The sequence below is a fragment of the Daucus carota genome, chromosome 7, assembly GCF_001625215.2.
Source record: "Daucus carota subsp. sativus chromosome 7, DH1 v3.0, whole genome shotgun sequence".
NCBI lineage: Eukaryota > Viridiplantae > Streptophyta > Magnoliopsida > Apiales > Apiaceae > Daucus > Daucus carota.
This window is the reverse complement of record NC_030387.2, coordinates 35,487,688-35,514,641: the sequence shown is the minus strand read 5'-3', so window position 1 is coordinate 35,514,641 and position 26,954 is coordinate 35,487,688. Positions and strand designations below refer to the sequence as shown.

Genomic DNA, 26,954 nt, shown 5'->3' with positions numbered 1-26,954 from the left:
TTAGTCTTTTCACTGCCCTGCTATGACACACCTTCACAGTAATGAGTGATTACAGTATATTTTGAGACCTTGCAATCCCCATTCAATACTTTTCCATGCAATATGCATATTTCATTTTTGCTTTATATTTGTGCACCTTTGCAATAAATTAGGTGATTGAGTTGTTTACTTGTCTGGCATCTTGACAGCATTATCTTTCCTGAGCTCAACTAGTCAATGTCGATACAAAAGAAATTTTGCTAATCAAGTGGTTTGTCATTTTATAACAACTGCTACAATAGAAATTTTGCTAATGATGTGAAAGTTTTGATTTTTCTTTCATCCTGAAATATAAGTACAAATATAATGCTGTGGTTGTCAATGAATGAGCTGAGGATGGAATGAAACTTTCAGGCATGATAGTTGATACAATTGTTCTTCTTAACTTCATATTGATAAAGACTGCTAACTTTTTTCTCTTCTTTTGTAAAACATTTTACATTTAGACGTGCATAGTCATTGTCTTTTCAGATACGATGCAAAGAAATTTTGAGAAGTACAGAACACGCATAACTTTAGCATCAGATAATTCTTTTACGTGGTTATGGTTTTACATTTTCTTTACCTGTTTTACTTGATACTGGTACAATGATTTATTTGTGCTTTCAGTATAGTTCCTTTGGTACTTGCACTGGTCACGTGTTTTACTAGTTCTTCTATGGGTTCTATTTCAGCTGAGCAGAGTATTAGACAAGGCAAGCGTCCAGAGGAAAAAAGAGACGAAAGGAGAGATGTTCACATCTGAGAGTTAGGGTATGTTTGGGAGTGCTGTTAAAAATTGCTGTGCTGTCAGAAAAAGTGCTGGTAAAATAAGTGTTGTTGTAGAAATCAGATAACTGTTTGGTAATTTTTTGATATTACTTATTTTGAGTTATAATATTAAAAAAAATAATGTTTTTGGTGAGGTTTTATAATGAAATCTATAACAGCATTCTGCAAAAGTTGAAAAGCAGCTTTTTCCAAAAGCATGGGAGGACCTGCTTTTTCTAACAGCAGCTTTTCAGTTAAAAACTGCTGTTCAGAAAAGCTACTTTTCGATTTACCAAACAGTTTTTCACCTGCTTTTTAGCAAAAAGCTGCTGTTGCTGTCTGCAACAGCAACCCCAAACAGTACCTTAGAAGGTCGTAATTCCAGGGTAGGTTCTTTGGTATTATGAAACAGTGTAAATTGGTAGAATTCAGGTGGTACATTGGGTTCATCTACAGCCTGATAGGAGTGGTGGTAGCTTTTATACCTTCACATATATATACATATCAGTTATCAAATTTAGTCTTAGTCGTTGATCATGTATCTGTTCTTGTCACAGCCTCTCTATGTTCTTGCAAGTAAAGCAAGTATTGGTGTAGGCTTACTAAGGTTCACTTGGATGAAATGTAACGGAGGGGGGTTGCCGGGTTGGTATGAAATTTGTACTCTAAATTAGGGGTGATTAGGGAAATGTCTATGATTCTCATCAAGGTTGTAAAAATCGGAACTCGGTCCGACTCGGTTTAGTTCCGGAAAAATGAGTACTCGGAACTCGGGAGAGTACTCGGAATGAGTTATCGGATAAATAATCGGGTATTTTTTTTAATTAATTATTCCTCTCATATATAGTTATATACTGATTAATAATAAAACTATCTAATAATATTAATATTTTAATAACACACTTGAAATAATGAAGTTCAAATAAAAGTTATTTGTTTGATAGTTTTTGACATAATAATCATTCACAAGTTTTAATGATAAAACACATATATTTTATAATTAATGTTAATACTTTGCAAAAAAAAGACCAAAACGTATATAAATTTACGTTTAGTCTCTTTTGAAATAATTTTCAAATAAAATAATAAAAAATTGATAAGTCAAACTCGGATTTGACCTCGAGTACTCGGAGTCAAACCGAGTTTTGACCGATTTTTTCATAAATCGGTTTTGAACCTGATTACTCGGAACTCGGATCGGACGAGGGGTCAAAAGCGAGTACTCGGAATGAGTACTCGGCCGACTCGGCGATTTTTAGAACACTGATTCTCATTCCTTCATTCATTCTCTAGAAGGAATGTTCGTTCCACTTTTCCAACGTGGAACGTCTCATGCTTCCTACTTCTTTTTTCATCAAACTTATTTGTAATTTTCCATTTCATTCATTTCTCGTTTCATTCCATCTAAATGAACATAATCTAATTTGATGCTCATGTTTTGACCATATTTGTAATATTAAAATTTTTCTACTATTTAAATTTTTAATTTTTCGATTTTGATTTCAAAACGATTATATTCATACTAATTTTCTCCGATTTTATGGATTTTGATTTCAAATCGGTTTTTTACTCAACTCTAATTTCAATACTCTTTTTTATTACAAGAACATCGCGGAACCTTCTAAGCAGGGAAAAGGAGGTCTTACGCTCATCCACATGACCTAAATAATAAGAACACAAATTAATAAGTTTCTATTGCACATCATTTTATGAGTAAGATCTTGTATGATAATAGACACGTCCCATCATGATGGTCCATATTTAGAAAGCTATTTAAAATGCTAATCTATAATTACAAAGTGATGGGTTGATTATGATATTATTTACTCAATAATTTTATATAATTATATTTGATTCTTAATATTATTGTTGTTCGGTAATAAATTATCTATTTCAGTGTTAAATTGAATAGATTATAGAGTAAATGTTTTTGATATCATATAAGTTTAGAAATTATCATGTAAAAAATATTTTAAGTAATTTAAAAGATTTAAATTTATCATAAAATTATAACATTAATTTTAAGTGGCATGTAGCATGTATAGAATATTATAATAATGATGAGCATATCTTAATTACAAATTGTACTGCATATCGATGGAGTTATATATATATATATATATATATATATATATATATATATATATATATATATATATATATATATATATATATGCATTAGAAGATAAAAATCTTAATTGGACTCAAATTTTGATGGAAATTCGAATTTATTAGACTACACGTAATACTATATTGTTTGGACCATATCCAGAGTTTCACACATTAGAGTTTGATGATTTTATGGGCCCATATAAAGTTTAAAGAATTTTCTTTAATCCAAAGATGGCCCAACATGCAAAATTCACCTGAACAACCTATAAACTGAGGAGAAAACACAATTATGAATCTTAATTAGAGAATTCTAATCAATTTTGAAGATTTTCTTATATATTCATTAAAGTATTAATATACTTTTATCAGTAATAATTTAATTATGTATTCGTACTCTATCTTATGTTATGTTAGTTTAAGTATGAGTAAGTAGATTTATAATTTGTTAAAATTATTATTTGATAGGTATACGATAGTTTTTGTCACAAGTCATTTGGCCACCGACTACGAGGAAGAATGAAGAGTATATAAAAATACTGTCACGATAAATGATAGCAAGAGTTTCAAGATATTACAATAATTGACATAAAAATGTCATAAAATTTGGTGCAATTCGAATATGACAAAAAGTTTGTTGACAATACAAAGTACTGCATCATTTAATATTTTGTGAAAATTGTGACAGAATGAAGCATAAAGAATGCCAACATGGTTTGTATGAGCTTAACATCATTCAATTAAAGGTACAACAATAAAATATGTGTGCAAGATTTTATTATCACCGTAATAGAAGTTGTAAATACTATTATAGGCCCTGTTTGGGAATTAGCGGTTAACTGTTAGCGGATTGAATTAGATGTTTTGACTAGCTGATTGAAATATATGTTTTGACTAGCGGATTGTATTAGCGGTTTATTGTAAAACTGTTTGGTAAATAGCTGTTTGATGAGCTTTTTGTGACACAAACCCAAACCGCTAACCCAAAAAGCTCCTCAAAGTAACTTTTTCAAAATTAGCTTTTTGGATCCAAACCTCTATTTCAATCCGCTAACTACCAAACACCAATTTTAGCGGATTCTAGTGGTCAAACCTCTAAACCACCTCAAACCTCTAATTTTGCCCCAAACCTCTAACTTCCAAACAGGGCCATAGATTAACACTCAAACTATGAAGAAATTTTCAAGTAACATGTTTTAAAAGTATAAGTCACATGTGAACTATAATTTGCAGACCTATAAAGATTATGACAACAACTAGGAGTGCACCAGACAAAAGCGTGAAATATTAAGAATAATAATATATAGTTCAAAAAAATGATATATTAACATCTGGAAGATCGTCTAAATAAGTAAAAAGTATATCTAGGATGCTTTAATAGCACTTACTCATAACTTAGTTGCATTTTAGAAAAACTTGTAGGTGGTAACATCATGTGAATTAAGATTGATGTCACTTAAGTATACTAAAAAAAATCTCACATCACTTGTAAACTAAGCTTGTAATTTTACTTGTGCATTTCTCTCTCAAGCAAACTTGTAGCTAATATTTTATTTGACATTGTTACAACAATAGTGAATTAATTAATAAAATATTAATTTTGAATATATTGTTCCTTCTGTTTCAATTATTCATCTAAACTTGAAAAACTTTGCTTAATGTCATTGATCAAAAGAAGTTCAAAATATATTGGTTTACATTCGACAAATCTACTACAAATTCAAAAGACCGAACTACTATTAGGATAACTCATAATTTTTGTTCAATATTAGTAATGCTTCAATCTGCAAAATCCATGCATTTGTAATCAAAGCACATAAGTTCTTACTAATCCAAACAAACATGATAAAAACAACATTCAAAGTATATAACTACTTTCAAAACCTTCATTACATGTACTTTTCACCTTCTTGTACATGATCAAGGTACTTTATGTAAAGCTCGATGACATATTTGCTTCACGATCTCAACAATTTAATGAGGATTGTGAGGAAGGGCAGCTGAAGTAGTCTGTGCAGCTAAGTTACTTTTCCGAGCATGTTGCCGGCACTTCTGTATATTTAATAATAAAAACCAAATTACTAGTGAAATAGTATATAATAAAATTGTGAACTCAATTTAAGTATGAGGACTTTACTTACTTGTAAATGACTTTTAACTTCATCAGTGGTCAGGTTGTGCATTGGGATCTTCGCAATAATCTTTTTTGGTGTCGCAACTGTAATACAAAGATTATAAAATAAGATTCAATGATAAATTCGTAACTAAAACTGATTAAAATAGAGAAAAAAATATTTTATAATAAAAACAAACATATAGAATAATTTTGTTACCATTTGGACCTCCAAGTTCATCTACTGCTCGCATAAATTCACGATGCAAATCATGTGTCCAGCGAAGTCTTGGTTTCTTTTGTGGGTCCATCATGGAAGCTGGCGGATGATGATTTACATGTGTAACATAGTTCCCACTGAAGTTCAAACCAACCATTGCGATAGAAGAATGCTGAACATTATTAAAATTGGAGGTTTCTCTTATGATCACACGTGATTCTCCCTGATAATGTATAACAGCACTTCCGCTCTGGTTAATGTTCACATTATTCTGGGTTCTTGGATTTTCATATGACCCAGCAATTTCTCGCATCGACCCCTGATGATCAAAATAAACACAAAAATAGTCTAGTTCACCTTGTTGTGAAAAAAATAAATATAAAATCCATAGTTATTAATAAGAGACAATATTTATAATTTTTTGTGTAAGAAATTATTATATTAATGAAAAAAATATTCACATAAAATAAATAAATGAATAATAAGACACCGTTTACATTTAGTAAAGGAAAAATATCCCAAAAATAGTAAAAGAAAACGTTACCGATGAGTTGTCGTGCACTGCATCAGTTTGTTTAGTTGTATCATATGCAATACTCTTTCCTCCAAGTTGAATAGAACTCATCGAATTCCCTTTGTTAGCATCACTTGACTTTCCCGGCATTTCTGCTCCCTTAGGATTACCATTTTCCAATGTCACACGTCCTTCTATTTCTCTATTATCCTTCATATCTTTGTAGTAGTGCTGAATCTCTTTCTCCAATTTTTGGATTGCTGAATATATAATCATATAAATTAATTAAATCACAAAATAAATATATAAATGCGTAATTTGGTGTATAAATAAAAGAATAATTAATAAAAACAAGTTATACCTTCAGTTAAAATGAGGATGCATAGAGGGGAATGGCAGTTTGATTCTTTGATCCTTATCATCTCAGCATTTAATTCCTTAACATAATCGTTGAGTTTCTCAACCTTCTCTGAAGTATTATCGATCACTGCAATATGAGCCATAAGATCGGAGACATTCAAGTAAAGCAAACTCGAATTAAGATCGATGTCCATATTGCTAGTCTCTCTCTGCAAATATATTATTTGAGCACACTCAGAATATGAATAAAATGACAGAGTATAGAGAGATATATATACTATGATTTGTAACTAGTTAGTTATGAAAACATATCTGTAATTCGAAAAATTAATACGAGATATTATAATTTAACTACAGATATGCAAGATATATTTATGATCTTCTATCAAAATGAAGCATGATTTGTAATGCATTTATGTTTTTTTATAATATGAAGAGATCTTATAGTTTAAAACCGGTGTACAATTGTATTATGGAAGCGGTTTACGGATATTTTTTAAAACTGTGTACAGATACTGTGTGCGGAATTTAATTGAAAAGAACAAGATTGCTCTGGATTGTGTATGGATCCGATACTTACAATAACTAATTTGTCGATATCTTTTCAAAATAATAGTATTTAAAATATTTTATATAACTTATAAGATCTTCAAAAATAAACAGATCATGTTATTTTTATATAATATTTATTAATATATAATATATAATACCTTATAATAGTACTATAAATATACTAAAAACTAAAAGATTTTAATTTAATTTGAGCATATATATAAATTGTATAAAATTTTGGTGATTTGTGTGCATTTTGTCCGTAGTGCATGAGCAAGACATTATATATTTATGTATAAGAAAAAGTTGTGGGTCCGAGTATTTTATTTATTTTAAACTTACAGTACAATACATGGACAGTTATGGAAAAATTGAATTAACATGGGTACACCGGAAAAGTTGAACGCAAACGTGGGCAATTGGAGAATGGATTCTCCGACTTGCTCTTGTGAACTCGTTGTCTTCACCTCATTATATTTGCATAATAGTCATGCATCAATTTCTTTGTATAGACAACCTAGGATTAGATATATATGCGGAAGCTTTAGAGAATTATTGTGAAGATTTGCGACTATAAATTGATCCCAAAAATATTTTGATTGAACAATTTTATATTTTTTTTATAAGATAAAAAATAGATATTGAGACTTGGACCAGAATAAAGGAAAAAATATAGAAGTATAAAATTTAATAAAAATTCAGAACTTTTAGATATAAAAATATTATCCACAAAAGATTCAGTTTCATTAATTCTCTCCGATTACATCTTGTTGTATTTAATTGGAAACTGAAAATCACAACTACAAAATAGATAATAACTACACTATAAATATAAAATATGTAAATTATAATCATAATTTTTATTATTTTTTGGAAAGAAAATTATAATCATAATTGTAATTATTATTGTAGAACTTTTCATAAGTATAAGATACAATTCAAAATAAATGACACCATAGGTTATTAATTGAACATAAATTAGCATTAACAATTGTTTTATATTTCTAAAATGTATATCCACTAACATGTACTCCTATAAAATTTTACTTATAATTAAAAAAAAAATCATTTCACAAGATCAAATTTTAAATTAACATTTTTTAAAATATACTCCCATAATTATCAACTCTCTAACTGACACAAATTTATTTTAGTTTATCATGTAATGTAATTTTATGAATTATGTCCTTCACTTTTGCTTCTTTTTTTTATAATGTCCAATGCAACATGTGGTTGTTTTTTCACATAATCGGCACTATAACATAAGAAATAGATTGGCAGAATAAAATTAAATTTAATAAAAAATACTTGAAATAAGAGTAAATAAAAATAATTCAGACGTTCAATATATATAATTAAGGGAGATTGATTGAATAAAATTTTATAAAATTAGTAGAATATTTTTTAATCATTTTTCTAGTGTGTAGGTATCAATCGACGCGAAATTTTATATTTTTAGAATATTTTGATTGACTCTTATATCTTAATAATGGATCCCTGTATATACAATCACCACACATGGACACACAGATACACACCAGACAAACTCATTTAGTAATTCAGCCAGATAGTTTCGCAATGCTGGGTCCACCCGACTCTATCTGCACTGGAAACTAGAGTCATTTTTTTTCTCCGAGGAAATGATACTGACGAGGGCATTTCTATGGAAGATATGCCAGGCTTGGGAAATCTTCAGCAGTTTGGAGTCATATTAAGCACAACAAGCAACAAGGTTCTGAAGGAAATTGACTGGCCTCGACTTTTGAAGAAACAACTATATATGTTACTCCAATGCCAGACTATTGATTTTAATTTTCATAGTCGTAACACCATAAATTTTATTTTTTTCTCTTCTGTGGGGGGAAATGTTAATCTGATTCCTAACAGTTTAAGAGAATTGAATGCATGCAGATGTGCAGTAGTAATGTAAGCTGCAAAAGTATATGCTCTTCGGCACACGCAACATATTAATTTAAAGAAAAATGCTACATGCAAAGAATTGGGTACAGAAATATTCACAGAATGAGTATGTGTTAACCTGTGATTGGAATGGCCCCATGCACATGTATTAATAGTACCAATTAAAACTCCCCACCTAGATTGCCATGTCATTTTGTGTAAAATTATGTACCTAATTTTGTGCATGTAGCACTACTCTAATTTAAAACTGGTTTGTTTTACCTGTATGGAAGAGAAAGACGGTGATTGGATTTGCAGAAAATTTATGGTTTTCAAAGTAGTCAACATCTCTTGAATTAAACAACCGTTTTTCATAAATTTTCTATACTCAAATTAAATTAGAAATTATAAGTAGAATATAGATATTAAGAAAGAAGATTCTTGTACACTCTCAAAACTAGTCTTATATTGAAATTGTATATGTTGCAAGAAGTTGTGCAAAAAAAACGCTAAAATGCTGTTTGTGTGAGTTTAAAATAAGAGAGGTGTATTTGATTGAAATTTTAAAAACATTTTTTTTCATTCATGAAATCCGATGATATTCGATTGGGATTGTTTGAAATTCATTAAAATTTTGAGATATTCAGTTGAGATTTTAAATTATACTACAAAATCTGGTGGTATTCAATTGAGATTTTAAAATCCGATGGTATTCAATTGGAATTGTTTAAAATCCATTAAAATCTGACGGTATTTAATTAATGCTGATGAATTTTTTTGGATTTCATAAAATGATTGGTTTTGTGGCATTCTTCGATGTATTTTAAGTTTTTTTGGAATCCCACCAAAATCAATGGGATTTCGAAACACTGTGTTTAAATCCTATCAACCTGCGACATTTTATAAAGAATTCGCATAAAATCAAAATCACATACAATCCGTTAAAATCCGTGGACTAAAAACAATCCGTTAATATCCCAATCGAATACACCCCATAAGTGTTTATTACTTAAAGGTGAGGAAATGAGATAAATGTACAAGCAAATTAAGACTTATAAGTGATTAATATGTCTCAGAAAGAAATAGAAGTCATGAAATATAAAATGTTATGCTCAAGAAAACTTCTTGATTTTATACACAAACTGTATAAATAAGCTTTTCCAACTTATAAACTCATAAACCAGGCTTTTAAACGCGGCCAAACTCCCTCTCAGTTTGCTAGTTTTTTTTTTATCCTCATCGACTTCTTTTACTTCAATTAAGTACTTCTCGAAAATAGTCAAACTCATCTAAATTAAGTGGAAATAGGCTTCTACATCTTTTAAGCTTAGAAGTAACCCTACCAAATATTCACAATGACTTATAACTCGAAATTGGTTTAGGTATATTAAATTCAGACAGTTTCGGTTTTAGAAATTAAATCCAAATCTAAATTCTATAATCAAATTTGATAAATTCAATATTTTGAATTTTCAAATCAAATATCAGTCGGATCGACGCTCTTTACCTTTTGTTAATACAGTTCTTATAGTTTATGATAAGCCTGTAATTGCTTGGAACTTGTTGAACTCTTCCTTAGTTCCCAATGCTTTTGTCTCTCAACTTGATTTTCCTTTGCCAATATTTTATCCCAAATTGACTTGCCAATATTTCCACTAGTTTCAAGATATTCTACAACTGCTCATCAAACATTTTATAATAATCCTAAGATTCAGCGAGTAAGGAGAGTAATTTTTAGAGAAACGCGAAGTACTTCCTTTTATGTAGAAATATTAAATGAAGCATTAATACATCAAAAAATGTTTTAAAATTGTAGATAATTTCTTTTAAGAGTTAAAGAAAAATGAAAAAATATCTTGAATTTGATCTGGATAACGCTCTAGAAAAACCAGGAAAAGGATAAATTGGTCACTTCCCAGCTAAACTAACACCACAAAAACAACTCTCACAAAAAGACAATAAAAAGAACAACAAAAATTGTCGCCTATCAGGAAGCCATCCAAAACGACGTCGGAAAGCTCATCCAAACCCACGCAAACGACGTCGTTCGAGATTCCACGCACCTTCCACCCACTGTGTTGCCCTGTCACCATCACTGCTTCTCTCTCCTCTCTTTCTCTCTCTTGATTTTCTCTTTGTATTATCCAATGCAATTGTACAATACATAACTCTCAGACAGCAACAGATTCAAAGATATTAATCGCCGACCTCAACGCATAAAACACCCTCTTTCTCTCTCTAAAAAGGGGTTCTACTGAGAGAAAATCAACCGACTCTGATCAGGTAGGATTGAGGTAGCGTCTGTATGTATAGGCGTGTGTATATGTCTGTTTAATGTGATTTGATTGTGTAGATGGATCGGGCTCCGGCAGCAGCGGGTATGGATATGCCGATTATGCACGACAGTGATAGATACGACTTGGTTAAAGATATCGGGTCGGGTAATTTCGGGATTGCGAGGCTCATGAGAGATAAACAAACCAAGGAGTTAGTTGCTGTGAAGTACATCGAACGAGGCGATAAGGTATTTAATTTTTAATATATTTGTTAATTTGTAAGTGACTTAATTGAATTTGTTTGATTGTTAGGTATTTATTTGTGAAATTTACTATTTTGGAAGGTTTTATTTGGGTATTTATGGAGAGGTTAAGTTGGTAAGGCATGTGGGTGGATTAATGTTGGTTTATTTTTGGAAAGTTTGGGGCTTTTGGGGAAAGTGTGTTGAATATGAGCTTGTTTAGTTTTTGGAAAGTTGGGTTTTTCTAGATGTTTCTTTTCGTGAGGACTTGTGTTTGAAATTGATATAGGTTTCTACAAATGCGTCTTTAGGTGGAATTCTTCGATCATGTGTTGTTATTTGTGGAGAGAATTGCTAACTAATTTACAGAAGTAGCTGCCATACAGGAAATATATTCATTTTAGTGAGAGTTAGTTTACTTTGTAGTATCATGTTAAGTGTTTCCACTGGAGAGGCTTGGAAATTTTGCTGTTCTGCGGAAGCACAGGAAATATTTGTATAGCTGGGGTGGTTTTTTCTTCTTCTTTTTTTTTTTTCTTGATTGGTTTATGCGTTTGTGATTGTTGCAGATAGATGAAAATGTTCAAAGGGAAATCATCAATCATAGGTCTCTCAGGCATCCGAACATTGTTAGGTTTAAAGAGGTATGATTTGGTATTTTAAGCTTTAAAGATTCCACCTTTAAATAAGGATGTGGAGGTGGATGTTGAAAGATAGCTATAGTTGCTAGCTGGAACAAATTATTCAGCTTCATACTTTACAGTGTTCAAAATATGTATCAGTCTATCCTTGTAGAGTACTTGCAAATGGAAATAGCTATAACAGTGTTTCTTTTATTCGTATCAATAGCTATGGCACTAACATTTGATTAATATTTTCATAGCTCCAGAGTATTTATTCTTCTGCTTGTGTGTTGTAGGTCATATTGACACCTACTCATTTGGCTATTGTCATGGAGTATGCATCTGGAGGAGAGCTTTTTGAGAGAATCTGCAATGCTGGTCGATTTAGGGAGGACGAGGTTTTCATCACATTAACTGTTATTGGCATACCTTGTTTTGCTCTATTTTAGTAATTATTCCTTTAGACTGTTAAATGGCTTGAACTTGCAGGCTCGCTTTTTCTTTCAACAACTTATCTCTGGAGTCAGCTATTGTCATGCTATGGTATATAGATCTTCTGCCTGCTTAAGTTTTTTCTGTCTGTTAATCTTTTCTTATATTCCTAATTATGCAAAATATGAAACCATTTAGTGAATTTGATTTGTATGTGATGGAACTTTTTTATTGAAGCAAATATGTCATCGAGACTTGAAGCTTGAGAACACATTGTTGGATGGAAGTGTGGCTCCACGACTTAAGATATGCGATTTTGGGTATTCCAAGGTAGCTTTTGTACTCATCTTTCATTTTGTTTGGTTTAATGTGAACTTGATTCTTGAGCATATGTTACTGGCTTGTAAACCTGTTAGGCAAGATATTGAGAGGGTTCATCCCACTTAAAACTTCCATGAAATTGTTTTTGATGATCTTCAGTTTATGTCAACTTATGCCTCTTTACAGTACAATATATGGAATACATAGTCCTTATTGCTTATGTTACTTTTCAGTCTTCTGTGCTGCACTCACAACCTAAATCAACAGTGGGAACACCTGCATATATTGCTCCTGAAGTATTACTTAGACAGGAATATGATGGCAAGGTACAAACTTTACATGAATTATTAGATTCAAACATTCTTGTAATTCTAGGACATGGTGCTGAGAACTTGATAATGTAACTTAATCAAGTATTAGAAGGGTCTTGGACTGGTCGACGCAAAGATTAATAATTTTTTAAGTTGCTTAAATTTTGACTTGATTAATACCCAAGATGAAGTGAAACCAATTGGATAATAAAAAATAATAATAATTTTTTTTAACTGCCTGTACTAGCACACAATGGTATCTGACTCACTTTCTCCGAAAGGGTGCGTTAAAGTGAGTGAGTCGTTGTGTGCTTCAGTGAGTTGCATACACACTGAAAGGTAAGTTTTGAGACGGGATCTTAAAAGTCAGGAGGACAGTCCTAATCAAGAATAATCATTGACTAGAAGGTTTACAGTTTCCACATCCCCAAGATGCTGCAAGTAGTTTTAATGAAATACAGCTAGCTCTTCATTCTTTTCTCTCCATGGAATAACCAAGGTTTGTGATTTTTCTTCAGTTGTGTGTAGTTTAGGAATTTTGATGCAAGTAATAGCTTTGACAGGAGCTTTTTAAAGTGTTAAAATTTTTTACTTGAATTATCTCCATATGGTTTCTCATCATCCGGAAGTTACATTTTCAAGAACTTGTCTGGGTATTCGGAAGAAAAGAAAAGAGGAGTGACGGACAGGGGTAAGTTAGATTTGTTGGGTTGGCGCTGACTGCACTCTTCTCTCTGTTCTGAATTTTACATCCAAGGCAGACAATCTAAATACATCTCGGTTCACATTAAAATTAACCAATTGTTTTAACCGTATTAGTCTAACTTTCCTAGTCTGTGTATGCAAGTAGTCCTCATTGTGCTAATAGATTTTCTTATGACGCTCAGTGCATAATGATCTTTAATCTAGACACTTCTTAAATTCCAGATTGCTGATGTATGGTCCTGTGGGGTGACATTGTATGTTATGCTGGTCGGGGCCTATCCATTTGAGGACCCCGATGAACCAAAAGACTTTCGAAAGACAATACAGGTATTTCATAGGACTTTATGACTTTGGTCTCTTGAGACTCAAGCGTACTTTTAGTTAAGTGCTCTTGTCCATATTTGTTATATTTTGATAGAGTTTTACTTCAACTTCTGCAGCGAATTTTGAATGTCCAGTACTGCATTCCAGAGAACATTGAAATATCGCCCGAGTGTCGTCACCTGATTTCCAGAATCTTTGTTGCAGACCCTGCTATGGTTAGTTTAACAAACTGTTCTATTGTTGGTATACAAATGACCTTGATGTTTGTAACTGCTAGAATAAGTGGTCACTTCTAAAAGAAGAAGCCACAATACCAAGCTACAAGTTCACTATTGTTCTTCGTCTCATATATGCTGTTTCACTATCTGACTTTGAAGAGTGCAATACTTTTGTTCTAGCACTTAAAAAGGTCCGGATTCTGAGATAGCATCCCTAATTTGGATATTTTAATTACAAGAGGTACATTTATGGGGTCCTTCCACTTTACCTTTTGTTTTACATTAATCTAGTTACAGTCCGTTGAATGGTGTGCAAAAATATCTGACTTATGCCTATTACTTATTAGTGTTCCTGGCCTCAGTCATATCTCAATGGATTTAATTTCTCCACTCTATAAACATTGTTGATGAAGTGCTTCCCTATTAGACTGTCTGCCCATAAGAATATTTGCTGATGGAACTGATTTGGGAAAAGTGTTGTCTTCTCTAGAAATAGTACTAAACGGATTGGTTTTCTGTCCATGAGACATGACTTCTTTAAACTACAGTACAAGGTACTTGGTGGTTGGTATATTTTGTCCGTATAATTAACCTCTTAAAATATGGGATACTATAGACTAGGTACTGGATGCAAGTAGGAATTCATATTGGAAGATTGGATAAGTCTTGTGGCAGATTTTAGAAGTCTTTTAGTTTGGTAATACCTTCCAGATTTAACGAAGTATAGTCACAGACGAAGTTTTTAGCTTAGTTTAGGTTGGTATACTCTGTAGTTAATGTAGCCTTCTAGCTCTAGTGATATGCTAATCTAATATGTTTTGCTCTTACGAGTGCAGAGAATAAGCATGCCTGAAATCAGGAACCATGAGTGGTTTTTAAAGAACCTTCCTGCAGATCTGATGGATGAGAAGATGATAAGTGACCAGTTTGAGGAGCCTGAGCAACCCATGCAGAGCATTGATGTGATCATGCAGATAATCTCCGAGGCAACCGTACCACCACCTGGCTTGTATGACATGGAAATGGACGATTACCTGGATGACTTGGACTCTGATCCTGATAGCCTTGATATTGATAGCAGTGGAGAAATCATATATGCACTTTGAATACATTTCGGACCGGTAAAAATGGAAAAAGAAACAAAGGGAACGTAGCAACCAAGAAAAAATCATGCGGCATAATATCAGAAATCTAGCTACAGATGGATATGTGATGAATTATGTTAGATATATTAGCATAGGAGTAGATCGTGGACGTGCATAATCTGCACCCTTAGACACCCTGTTGTAGGGAAGAATGTCAAACTTCATTGCTTTAATGGGGTTGTTGGCTGATGGGTGATGAACTTTAAAGTTACAGTTTCAGGGTGCTCAAGTCGTGCTTCTTGCAACAATGTACACTTATCTTTGTAACCTCCCTCTTTGTATCAGTTTTGTATCAGAGGTCTGTTCCCTGTTATATTTATGCTTCCTTCCCCTGTTGGTGTATATAAAAAGATCACCTTTGTATTATGTTTTGTTGCACTGTGGGAGAATTTGTCAATGTTTGCAAATATCGTGTCTCTTTGCTTAATTTATCTAGTATCTAGAATTCATAAATGTGGAATTTATTTGGTATCTGGAATTGATATAATATGATCATGTTTATTAATAGGGCAACAACATACATGAAAAGCAGTTTAAATACAAGCCAGCAACAGGACGACTGATACATTGGTTATTCACAAAGCTACACCACGCAAGAGCAACCAGAAAAACTTGAACGAAAGCCTCACAAGTCACAAAACATTTGACAACCAAGCTACTCCGTCTTGTGTTGTTTGTTCTGTCGTAATCCACCAGTCTTATCCTTCACTTTCCTAATAACCTTGTCATCAACCATGGCGTAAACCCGATTTCCCTGCTCCCTCGCCCTCCACCAATACTCCTGTATTATATGCTCATACCTCCTGTAAAGCACCGGCCCAGTCATCCCCACAACAGTGCCTGCACAAAAACTCCCATAATAATAGTAAGTCGTCACAAAGTTACCAGTTCTCTCAAAACCGCAACAGGTACACATAAGTGAGGAGGTACCAATATAAAGAAATGTTAGGAAGTCGATGTAATTCCCAACAACAGAAAGCAACCATAGAGCAGCCACAGTGCCTGCAAACACCCCCCACTGTTTCTCCGCGCCCACACGAAACATCCATCTCACCATCTCCTCTCCACTCACCTTAATCGAGTAAGCAATCCCCCTTATCGACTCCTCCGGGATTTCCAGTGCTGCCATGCTCGGACCCTCCCTGCAACATCACAAATTCAAACACATACAATCCACACAAATAAAAATCAACAATAACAGCGGAAATCGGACTTAATCAGTAAAAATACAGAACAATAACTAATCAAAAATTAATTGGATTCATCAGGAATCAATCAAATAAATGATTGAATAATCGGATATTTAATCAGTTTCGAGCTACAGAACAGGATTAATCACGATTAATCACCGATTTTTAAAGCAATGAACAATATTAATAAATATGAGGACTAGTCGGAATAATTACTTTCCGAAAAGGCGAAGGAGGTTTCCCCAGATGAAGGCAGAAGTGAAGATGAAGATAGCAGCATAAGAGAGCAGAGGGATGAAGTTAAACTGATAGACTTGAAGCACCACATAGACAGCAGTGGCCACGGCTAGAACCAGCAGGCTCAGATCTTTCCTCCTCCACTCAAAAACATCTCTCACAACACTAGAACTTCCAGGAGAAGCCTTGTGAGTCACATGAACAGGAGGAGCATCATCTTGGTAATTAGTTTTATTATGAACCACCTCATCTTCGGTTACTGTTGTTGCTGCTAGAGGCGGCTGCGTTTCAAATTCAGTATTCATGATGATAAAAATTGCTTAGAAGAACAAGGGGAAGTGTGTGTATTTTATGTGTAGCGAGAAAATAAATATGATCTTATGAACATATATGCGTGTTTATCTGTAACTTATGGGTTTAGATAAAGCCGAAAGGACAAAGATTTAATAAAAAAAAAGGTCGAGGTGTCAAGCTATGTAGAGTGATGATACACATGGTGATACACCTGATGTGCTACGTGGAAGCCATGCAGAACTTGTGAGAAATGACTCCCCGTTTGTTGGTTTTGGATTGATCTTTTGGGCCTGGTCTCGATCTGGTTCTTGATTTCGTAGCATTTTATGTCCATTTTTGGGCCGTGTCCTGGTGCTGCATGCTTGGCTAAGAAAAGGGCCGTGTAAATAATGACACGCCCATTGCAGGTTCAAAATATCATTAAAATATTAGTGTTAAATATTCAATCTGGTGGATGTTGGAAATTTTGGTGTATTCAATCTAAAACTAATTTTAACTGCTTTTGATTTTTTTACACGTATTTTAAGATGTTAAAAAAATCACATCTAAACATAATAATTCTTTATAAAATTTATATCAAATAAAAGTTTAGAACCTAAACTTTTATTTGATATAAGAATTGAATTATTTTATTGAGTGTAGATATTATTTTTTTACATCTCAATATACGTGCTAGAAAGTCAAATATCAGTTAAAATGGGACAGAGGGAGTACTAAATAAAATTTATATTTTATCTATTATTTTTATTATATATTAAAGAATAAAAGGTAATTCGTAATAAATAATATATTATTCTAATATAATTATTAAAATAAAAACACCTAAATATCATGTAATTCGAGTACTATTCAATTTCGGCAAACTTTTCCTTGATTAGTTTCTAATCATCTTCGGATTAATACTACATATTATTTTCAGTTGAATTTTTTGTCTCAATTTTTCTGAATCATATTTGGTAATAATGGATTTCATATAGATCTTTTGTGCGGATGGATTCAATTCAGCTAAATTTTTAGAGTATCTCCAACCATCAAAACCTTTAGGTAAGATGTGAGTTGGCATACTAAAAATAAAAAATTTAGCCTAACCTCTCTACAAACTCATTCATTCTCCAACCACACTCAGCTGTTGTCTATAATTTTAGCCAATTAAATTTGTCGAACCTCTACAGGTCTGTAAGAAAATCTGTAGGAAGATTGCACATAATTTATTACCATATTGAACTGATATATTCTATTTTAACAACTTAAAATATTAATAACATACTATTTTTAAATTATAACCAACCAATATAGTCAATACCATTGAAGCAAAATGTCTGGCAAAGGTCCAATTTAGCCAATAATTTTAGCCAACGCCGTTGGAGATGCTCTTACATTATTTACTTCCAATCCTAATCAAAATCTCAGTTTTCTTGGATCGGTGTTTTCGGATACATAACCATTTTGCCGGGTCTGTTGAGACTCCTGAAGTGAAAAAATTTCTAGCCATGAGATATTCTTGAGGCGCCCAATGACTCTGTGAGGATCCAAACTTAATTATACAATGGAAGTCACTTTGTTTTGTTTTCATGATCTCATTCATCGAGGACAGAGGTACTTGAGTTCGTAAAAAAAACATGACAGCAACGCCGAGATTGAGGGGGATAAACTCTCTTTTGACAACTAAATAGCAGTTGAAAATTGAATAATATAATAATCAGCTAAAAATCGAAACATGTGATAACCGATTCATCGTTTCAAATTTTCTACCGTCTGCATGTGTTCGCACAAATTAACAATCACATTTTTCTTTTTTAGAGCAAAGGAAGTTTTATTAATGAAAACTGGAGTCATACACTAATGCTTACAACACACATGGTGGAGGAGACAGATAAAGTTATTAACCAAATAGGGCATCCTAGCTAAAAAATGAGCTAACTATATTAGCTTGCTTCCTAACATAGCTGATTGTGAAATCACGTCGAGATCGGAAAATTGCGAAACAATCTTGGAGGATAAACCCCACTTCAAAAGTGGAAAACTGATTCCTTGTGCAAAGCATTGACAATCACTTTTAAATACGTGTTAATTTTATTAATTACGGTTCAATTAAAAATAATGTGTCCTGCATGTCAATAAAATTTCTCCATACGATGTTTAATTGAGATTGTTTAAAATTTATTAAAATTTTGAGATATTTGATTAAGATTTAAGTTATTCTACAAAATCCGGTGGTATTCAATCAGAATTTTAAAGGGAATTGATAAATAAGCTCCACAGTTTATTATTTAAGCTCCAAATCCAAATTTTATACCATATTTACTCATGCTTTCTCCACATATTTCATCCATATTAGTGGTGATAATGAGATTTGGATAAGTAAAAAAATTGAATTGGAGCTTAAATATTAAACTTTGGAGCTTATTTATCAATTCCCATTTTAAATTATGTTTATAAATTCGATGGTATTCAATTGTCATTGTTTAAAATTCATTAAAATCTGAGAGTATTCAAACACTGATGGATTTTATTCAATTTTATAAAATGATAGATTTTGTGAGATTTTTCATTGTGATTTAAAATTTTTAGAATCTCACCAAAATCAATGAGATTTTGAAGTATTGTGCTTAAATACTAAAGAATCTATATTACCTCTATGACATTTTATGAAGAATATGCGCAAATCAAAATCACATATAATTCACTAATATCAATAGATTAAGATAATCTATTAAATCTCAATCGAATACACTCCCTAAATAAAACTAACAACACAATGGTGTATTCGATTAGGATTTTAATGGATTGTTTTTTTATCTATGGATTGCATTTGATTTTGATTTTGTGTGGATTCTTGATAAAATGGCGTAGATTTGATATGGATTATTTAGAATTTAAGCACGATACTTTAAAATCTCATGGATGTTGATGGGATTTTAAAAAACTTAAAATACATTAAGAAATGTCACAAAATCCATTATTTTATGAAATTCATAGAAATCCATCAGCATTTGAATACCATCACAATTCAATTGAATACCCCGGATTTGAAGCATAACTTAAAATGCTAATTGAATACCATCGGATTTTGTAGTATAATTTAAAATCTCAATTGAATACCTCTAAATTTTAATGGATTTTAAACAATCCCAGTTGAATACCCTCATATTTCATGAATGCAAAAAAATCTTTTTAAAATCTCAATTTTAATAAACGTCAATAAATTATTGTTCAACATATAAAATAACACTGCTTAATATAGCGGATTAATAACATATTAATAATGATTACTACGGATTATGCAATTTACAGCTGAATTTTTTTATTTGAATATTAATTAATATATCAGAATCCACAACCTACTCTAAACAAATAAAAGATCTTTCAATATTGTTCTTAAAGTCAATAATACATTTTACATTTTCAATATTGTACTATATATTATTATGTATAATATTAGTTTACACAATTTTATAAACTCTAAAATCTTTCAAAATTCGATAGATAATTTTTCAAAATATTTTATAAACATTATACTCCCTCTGTTGTTTAATATATGACATTTGATTTTTTGACACATTTTTAAGTTTTTTGACTGGATAGTAAGAAATATTATTTTTGAAATTTTCTTTTTGTGAATAAAAATATGTAATCAAAATTTTAATTCACAAAAAAAATCAATTGAAATTAATAATTTTTACCATCTACCCAAGTCAACAGAAGGAGTAAAAGACCCATTTTTTTTTGACGAAAAGCGAAGAATTTAATAAATAACTGAAACCCAACTGAGACAAATCCTTGAACTGTCAATTACAACCTGATTAAGAAAAAAAAACGAGCTAAACATATAACCGCTTTGTTTTCAGATCGTTTAAAAAATAGAATATTTAAAATTTTTAAACCAAAAAGTATTACAATCAAATCTCGAACAATCCTACCTATATCAGTTGTGAACATAGTAGCATCGCAATTGACCTTCACATAAGCAGCATCATCTGTAGCCCCAATGTTCAGAATTATCAGTTACATCAACCGATATTGGATCAACAAATAATCCCAAAAGATGAACAATTTTATGTCGTGAAAAGTGAACTCTTATGATATTCACCACTGTGCCATATCTGATACAAGCCTTACGGATTACCCAAAATATCATGTAACTTCGTCTTAGAAACGTTATCGAGACCCATAATAAAACACACAGAAACATCAAAACAGACAGAAACGATGGGCACGGCCTTGATGACAAAGTACTCAACAAGAACTCAGTCAAGAGGATTAGATCTTCGTTTTATTGATAAAACTAATAAATATGAGAGAAGATGGAAGAAGGAAAATGATTAATCAGTACGGAGATGAAAGATGATGAGCGGAGAAGTGGAGGGTAGAACTTGGATTCGACTCTCAAAACTGCAAACCCTGATTTTGAGAGAGAACTAGGTTGCCTGTATATTATTGATCTTTATTTAGCAAACACAGTAAAAGACCCATCTTAATTCCTCCAAAAAAAAACATCATACTTTGTAGGGTCAGGTGATTTGTATATCATCTAGATTTCTCGATTACAACGAGCAAATTGGCTCAAAAAAGGTGTGATTGGGGGAGGGGGAAATGTGAAAGCATGAGTGATAATGGCAACGACCATGCTTTTACATTACGCAAAGGCCTTCTCATCATTAAACGCGTGATGTGCGCTGATCATCAACATTCCCCTGTCAAGCTAAAATGTTTCCAATTGACATGTCACTTTGTACCCGTTTTGTGCCAGTTTATTACAATGCTCACTTGTCAAGTTGTCATCTCATCAATATCAACATATATATATTCACTTACGAATCATTACTGAACTCTAAACACAAACCAACTTCTTTTCTTGATTACTAGCTAGCGTCGGGATTTTTACTCATACTTGAACTACACCTGGTATGATTTAAGTTGTTCTAAAATCTTTACATTGTGATCATCTTTTTTCTTGACTTGTTGATAACGTGCACTTGTCAGATTCTGGTCTCATTTTACAGAGGTACTGGAGCGTGCGGGCTGGATGTTTGGACCATTTGGTGACATGGGAAGTCTGGTTTTGTCTCGGTTGATCATCTGTCTAGTGCTTCTGAGTGTCTCGAAAGCTGAGGATCCTTACAGATATTTTACATGGACTGTCACTTATGGAACTGCTTCTCCTCTTGGTGTGCCTCAACAGGTGAATGCAATCACTAGCATTACTTTACACTCATATACTATCTATCAGGAGCTCTGATACTCGCACACACATGCTTCCGCCCTTGAGTTCTATGCACAAACCGAAAAATGCTTTGTGCACAAAATTGTGTACGAATTTTTTCACAAAATGAAATGTGTTAAGTTTTGATTGGAATTACTTGAGAACTGAAACTTTACTTGGTTTGGTAACAATGTGAAGGTAATCCTAATCAATGGACAATTTCCTGGACCTAGACTTGATGTTGTCACTAATGATAACATTATCCTCAACCTCTTCAATCAGCTGGACCAGCCGTTTCTTCTTACATGGCAAGTATCTATGTTTCTTTAATCCCATATATCTGAATCTGATATCCGGTGTTCATGTGTTATTTTCTCAATATGTTTGATCATATAAACTAATCAGAGGTCAGCTTGAATGCTACATAAATTGAAATTTCATGTTTGTAGAACTTTTAAATTGTATCTTATTATATGCTGAGAACATAAAACGTGTCATGCATGAGCCCCAATGGCCAATTTGTCCACGCGGCCTAGGGATTATGTGGATTTTAATACAATTGAAGTAACATCTTTTCAGGAGGTCAAGTTTGATCTGTATTGAATGTATAATATCTGCACATCTTTTCTAATGGATACATATTACATATTTTCGATCTGAACTGACATGGCTTTGATCATCAGGAATGGAATCAAACAGCGGAAGAACTCTTGGCAGGATGGAGTTCTGGGGACAAATTGCCCTATTCCCCCTAATTCTAATTATACATACAAGTTTCAGACCAAAGATCAGATTGGAGGCTACACATATTTTCCATCAACTTTAATGCATAAAGCTGCTGGAGGATTTGGAGCACTGAATGTCTATGCCAGACCTAGAATCCCAGTCCCGTATTCATTACCTGCTGGAGATTTTAGTTTACTTATTGGTGATTGGCGCACAAGCAGTCATAAGGTGAGAAACATATACGACTTTCCAATACTTATTTGCTTTTTCTGTTTTTTTGCTAACTCTTGAAATCTTCTTAAAAAAATGTTTAAACCGTCTAAAGCTGGTATTTTAAATGTACGCACAGTGTACAGTGAGGACTAAACTTTCAGTGTGCGATTTAAGCAAAGAACCAGATAGGGAGTCACTGAACAAAGAAAATAGAGATGGATTCACACAGATAATGTTAATCAAATAGACGATTTTCTTAAATTTTGAATACTTGCTTCTGTTTAAAAGTATTTACGTAAAAAGAAAAAGAGATAACATATGGAGAACTTACATAGTCCTGGACTTCAGGTTTAGTTCTTTAGCCACTTTCAGAATAGTGTGCATTGGTCTGAGGCTAGGCAGAGAAGGGCAGGAATAAGATGAGGAAAATGAAGATATTGTGACCAGAGACAAGAATGATCATAATCATCGCGTCAAGTTATATTAGCAAAGTATTAAATTTTTATACATGAAATACTTAATCTTCTTTTGTGTATCACAGTGATTCTAATAACTGATCTCCAAATGTAGTTCCAAACTTCCTATCGGAATAAGAACAAATTCATAATTTCATCCATGCATATATGTCATATTGTCATGTACTTGAGTAACAGCCTTATTACATCTCTCAGTTCCTTGTTTAGATGATAATCTTAGTACTGCTGCAAGTTGTAAGGTTGAAAAGTTCAGTTACTGACTTACTACAATAAAACTTTTTAGTCTTTGAACTTGGCACCATCGTTTAGCTGGTAGGGAAAATGATAGACGACTTATTGATTAATTTCAAATTTTGAAAAAGAGTTAAACTGACCTTCCAAATCAAAACAGGTAACCTATAAACTATTTAAGGTATTCTGATTGATGAATTTTATAGCATGCCATACTCACTACTCTATTGTCCTGTTTCAAAATGCTTGTCAAGTAATGAACAAATATACATGTTTATTATGTCAGGGACTAGTACATTATCTGGATTCAGGGAAATCTCTTACATTTCCTGATGGTGTGCTTATAAATGGAAGAACTCAGTCTTCTTACAGTGGCGATCAAGGTCCTTGTTTAAATCAGTCAACATATATACATCTATGATTAAATGCTTTTCTCTAATATCGACTATCAAGCTGATCAACTCTAATTTAATAATTAAAATTGTAAGTCTGATCCATGCTTTGCTTTCTCAGGTAAGACCTACTTATTTCGGATATCAAATGTGGGCTTGTCTACCTCCTTGAACTTCAGGATACAAGGACACAAGCTGAAGCTGGTTGAGGTTGAAGGATCCCACACTGTCCAGAACATATATGATTCTCTTGATGTGCATGTTGGCCAATCCGTGTCTGTCCTAGTTACTTTAGATCAAGCACCGAAAGACTACTATATTGTTGCATCAACACGATTTACAGGGCGTGTTCTTACTGGTACTGCATTACTGCATTACACAAATTCACAGACTCCAGTTTCTGGACCTTTGCCGGCTGGCCCGACTTACCATATCCACTGGTCTATGAAGCAAGCCAGAACCTTCAGGTATAGAATATTTAACAGTCTAGACATTCAGCTCTATGTTTCTAAAACCACATTTTCCAATATTCTATCTGTGAATAATTAAATTGTAACGCAAAGGTATATATTAACATATCTCCATCATGTGAAGGTGGAATTTAACATCAAATGCAGCCCGTCCAAATCCTCAGGGTTCATACCATTATGGAAGAATTAGAACATCAAGAACAATTGTATTGGCCAACTCAGCCCCTCTAATAAATGGCAAGCAAAGATACGCTGTCAACAGAGTATCTTACATCAATGCAGATACTCCATTGAAACTTGCAGATTACTTTGAAATACCAGGAGTATACAGTATGGATTCTATTCAGGGCATCCCATATGAGGGCCCTGCATATGTCGCTACATCAGTGATGCCCGCTACTCATCATGAATTTGTTGAAGTAGTTTTTCAGAACAATGAGAAAGCCATGCAGTCTTGGCATCTTGATGGTTATGATTTTTGGGTTGTCGGGTAAGTCTGGCTGCTTGTAAGTTAATATAACACAGCATAATTTTTTTTCCTGCGAGGTATTCACTTTCTAACTTTGCCCCTGTTATAAAACTCATTAGCTACGGCTTCGGACAATGGACAGAAGCTAGCAGACACAGCTACAATTTAGTGGATGCTCTTACAAGACACACTGTCCAGGTAAAGTAAATTTGGAAGGACTATAAACTTTTAGCAACTGTCAATTTGGAGTCTGTCGTAATCACAAGGTCCACAATAATCAGTAGGGTGTTTGGTCCATGGTTAATGAGCCCGGTTAATGGGAATCGAAATCCAAACCCAGGTATTTGGATTAGCCATTTTGTGGTATGGAATGCGAACCCAATTCTTACTTGATGGATAAATCATTCGTTTCACACCCCTTGGATACTCGTCCCAGACCCCTCAATCCTCATTCTCATTCCCGATTTTCATTCCCATTTACCGTCCAAACGCCTCCAGTATAAACGGATTATGTGTAATTCCGTATTCTAAGTTGAAAATTTTAGTAATCTTTCCCTAAATGTATAATTAATTTTGTAGGTATATCCCAAGTCCTGGAGTTCTATATTAGTGTCTTTAGACAATCAGGGCATGTGGAATCTGAGGTCTGCGATATGGGAACGCCAGTATCTTGGACAACAATTCTATCTTAGAGTTTACAATCCTGTGAAAAGCTTCCAGAATGAGTATGGCATGCCCCGAAATGCTTTACTTTGTGGAAAAGCTTTTGGCAGACGTCCATAGTGCAAAAATCCATTGCGCATTGTGAAATCTGGTTGTCAGAGGTAATTGAACTTTGAAGATGAATACAAGAGAGATAAGGCCTGGCTTCGTCGTCTGTATATCAAAAAAATTAGATAACTTATGAGTTACTATCCATCATCAGAATTCTTGATCGCATTCAGTTGTGGATTTAGCTATGTATAAATTATAATTATATTCTTTACAAGCAGGCTTGCCATAAATCATGATATTGTGATTACATATATATGCTGGCAAAACCAATATGTACTTATTCGGGGAGCTTTCGAACCTTAAGGTTTTATCGAGGCGAGCTTCGAGCTTGAAAATCATGGATCCGTCAAACTCGAACTCAAGCCCGAGCCCGAGCCCCCACAATATTCAAATCCCGGAGTCATTACATTTTGGAGTATTTCACTGATATTTGAAAATCAGCAGGACCTATAACCTAAACTAGCACCTCCCGATTCTGCTCTGGCTAATGAAAAACGCGTCTAACTTCTCACAAGACCGGGTTAAAATCTCCACACACGTGCAATCTGTTGACCTTAGTGAGTTTTAATTCACTTAATAAAATTTTAAAAATGACTAATAACGAGTAATAGTCATTTAGTACTATACAGTAGTTAACAAGAAAATGACAGTACCACACTCATGGAGCTTTAGATTTATAACAACAATGGCAAAAAATATATAAAAAGAGTAGAGAGATCCACAAAAGTCTGGGTACATGGTGGATTCACATTGCCACTTACAGCAAAAGAATCAAATAAGCATTTCCCAGATAAGTTCCGAATGAGTTTCCTCTAATTAAAAAAGCTGGAGTGTAAGCATGTGGCAAACCATTTACTCCATTTGTGTTAGGAGAAAGGTCAACTTATTAATCAACTGGTAAAATGATTTATGAGAGAGTAGATTAGCTGAGCTAGCTAGTATTCAAGTCAATTGATTTAAATCGTTGTGTATGTGCTAGCTGCCTGGCTGGTATGGTAGCCTCTGGGCGCGATCTCTTCTTGGGATGCATTCTATTTCCTAACCAGTTGACTTCTACCCTGGATTTTCTAACTCTCTGACGTGTGCTCGTGAGCACATACTAACAATCACTTTTGAGTTCGGTGGC

The 26,954-nt window shown here is 33.1% G+C and overlaps 4 protein-coding genes across 6 annotated transcripts; 2 read left to right on the top strand and 2 right to left on the bottom strand.

The window, feature by feature from the left end:
• Positions 1-4,872: 4,872 nt before the first annotated feature.
• Positions 4,873-6,299, bottom strand: LOC108194969 (myb family transcription factor EFM). Its single transcript, XM_017361903.1, has 5 exons — positions 6,107-6,299; positions 5,776-6,005; positions 5,232-5,550; positions 5,040-5,116; positions 4,873-4,950 (listed from the first exon to the last, which is right to left on the bottom strand). Exons 1-5 carry the CDS (start codon positions 6,297-6,299, stop codon positions 4,873-4,875), a joined length of 897 nt encoding a protein of 298 aa, XP_017217392.1.
• A 4,395-nt stretch (positions 6,300-10,694) lies between these two features.
• Positions 10,695-15,560, top strand: LOC108196383 (serine/threonine-protein kinase SRK2E). The gene is made up of 10 exons (XM_017363646.2): positions 10,695-10,839; positions 10,910-11,080; positions 11,644-11,718; positions 11,994-12,095; positions 12,187-12,240; positions 12,367-12,459; positions 12,684-12,776; positions 13,689-13,793; positions 13,907-14,005; positions 14,845-15,560. The coding sequence occupies exons 2-10, from the start codon at positions 10,910-10,912 to the stop codon at positions 15,112-15,114; spliced, it is 1,062 nt and encodes a 353-aa protein (XP_017219135.1). The 5' UTR covers positions 10,695-10,839; the 3' UTR covers positions 15,115-15,560.
• Positions 15,561-15,637: 77 nt separating this feature from the next.
• Positions 15,638-16,942, bottom strand: LOC108196384 (reticulon-like protein B13). Of its 2 annotated transcripts, XM_017363647.2 has the most exons (3): positions 16,560-16,940; positions 16,084-16,295; positions 15,638-15,993 (listed from the first exon to the last, which is right to left on the bottom strand). In XM_017363647.2, exons 1-3 carry the CDS (start codon positions 16,883-16,885, stop codon positions 15,809-15,811), a joined length of 723 nt encoding a protein of 240 aa, XP_017219136.1. In that variant the 5' UTR covers positions 16,886-16,940; the 3' UTR covers positions 15,638-15,808. The 2 variants fall into 2 exon arrangements, with proteins under 2 accessions (XP_017219136.1, XP_063936957.1); XM_064080887.1 differs by having other exon boundaries at positions 15,638-16,295; positions 16,560-16,942.
• A 4,677-nt stretch (positions 16,943-21,619) lies between these two features.
• LOC108193336 (L-ascorbate oxidase homolog) lies at positions 21,620-26,081 on the top strand. 2 transcript variants are annotated; one of them, XM_017359940.2, is made up of 9 exons: positions 21,620-21,779; positions 21,858-22,056; positions 22,276-22,385; positions 22,761-23,031; positions 24,010-24,106; positions 24,237-24,582; positions 24,710-25,075; positions 25,174-25,252; positions 25,634-26,081. In XM_017359940.2, exons 2-9 carry the CDS (start codon positions 21,901-21,903, stop codon positions 25,835-25,837), a joined length of 1,629 nt encoding a protein of 542 aa, XP_017215429.1. In that variant the 5' UTR covers positions 21,620-21,779; positions 21,858-21,900; the 3' UTR covers positions 25,838-26,081. The 2 variants fall into 2 exon arrangements, with proteins under 2 accessions (XP_017215429.1, XP_017215430.1); XM_017359941.2 differs by having other exon boundaries at positions 21,653-21,779; positions 21,878-22,056.
• Positions 26,082-26,954: the final 873 nt, after the last annotated feature.

Excerpts from the sequence above, each read along its gene's own strand:
- LOC108194969 (XM_017361903.1), bottom strand. The coding sequence starts at position 6,299 with ATGGACATCGATCTTAATTCGAGTTTGCTTTACTTGAATGTCTCCGAT. Across the intron at positions 5,551-5,775 it reads CAGTGCACGACAACTCATCG|GGGTCGATGCGAGAAATTGC; the intron begins GTAACGTTTTCT and ends TTTGATCATCAG. Across the intron at positions 5,117-5,231 it reads TGAACTTGGAGGTCCAAATG|TTGCGACACCAAAAAAGATT; the intron begins GTAACAAAATTA and ends TTTGTATTACAG.
- LOC108196383 (XM_017363646.2), top strand. The coding sequence starts at position 10,910 with ATGGATCGGGCTCCGGCAGCAGCGGGTATGGATATGCCGATTATGCAC. Across the intron at positions 12,241-12,366 it reads TCAGCTATTGTCATGCTATG|CAAATATGTCATCGAGACTT; the intron begins GTATATAGATCT and ends TTTTTATTGAAG. Across the intron at positions 14,006-14,844 it reads TTGTTGCAGACCCTGCTATG|AGAATAAGCATGCCTGAAAT; the intron begins GTTAGTTTAACA and ends TTACGAGTGCAG.
- LOC108196384 (XM_064080887.1), bottom strand. The coding sequence starts at position 16,885 with ATGAATACTGAATTTGAAACGCAGCCGCCTCTAGCAGCAACAACAGTA. Across the intron at positions 16,296-16,559 it reads CTCCTTCGCCTTTTCGGAAA|GGAGGGTCCGAGCATGGCAG; the intron begins GTAATTATTCCG and ends GTGATGTTGCAG.
- LOC108193336 (XM_017359940.2), top strand. The coding sequence starts at position 21,901 with ATGTTTGGACCATTTGGTGACATGGGAAGTCTGGTTTTGTCTCGGTTG. Across the intron at positions 22,057-22,275 it reads CTCTTGGTGTGCCTCAACAG|GTAATCCTAATCAATGGACA; the intron begins GTGAATGCAATC and ends AACAATGTGAAG. Across the intron at positions 25,076-25,173 it reads TATGATTTTTGGGTTGTCGG|CTACGGCTTCGGACAATGGA; the intron begins GTAAGTCTGGCT and ends AAAACTCATTAG.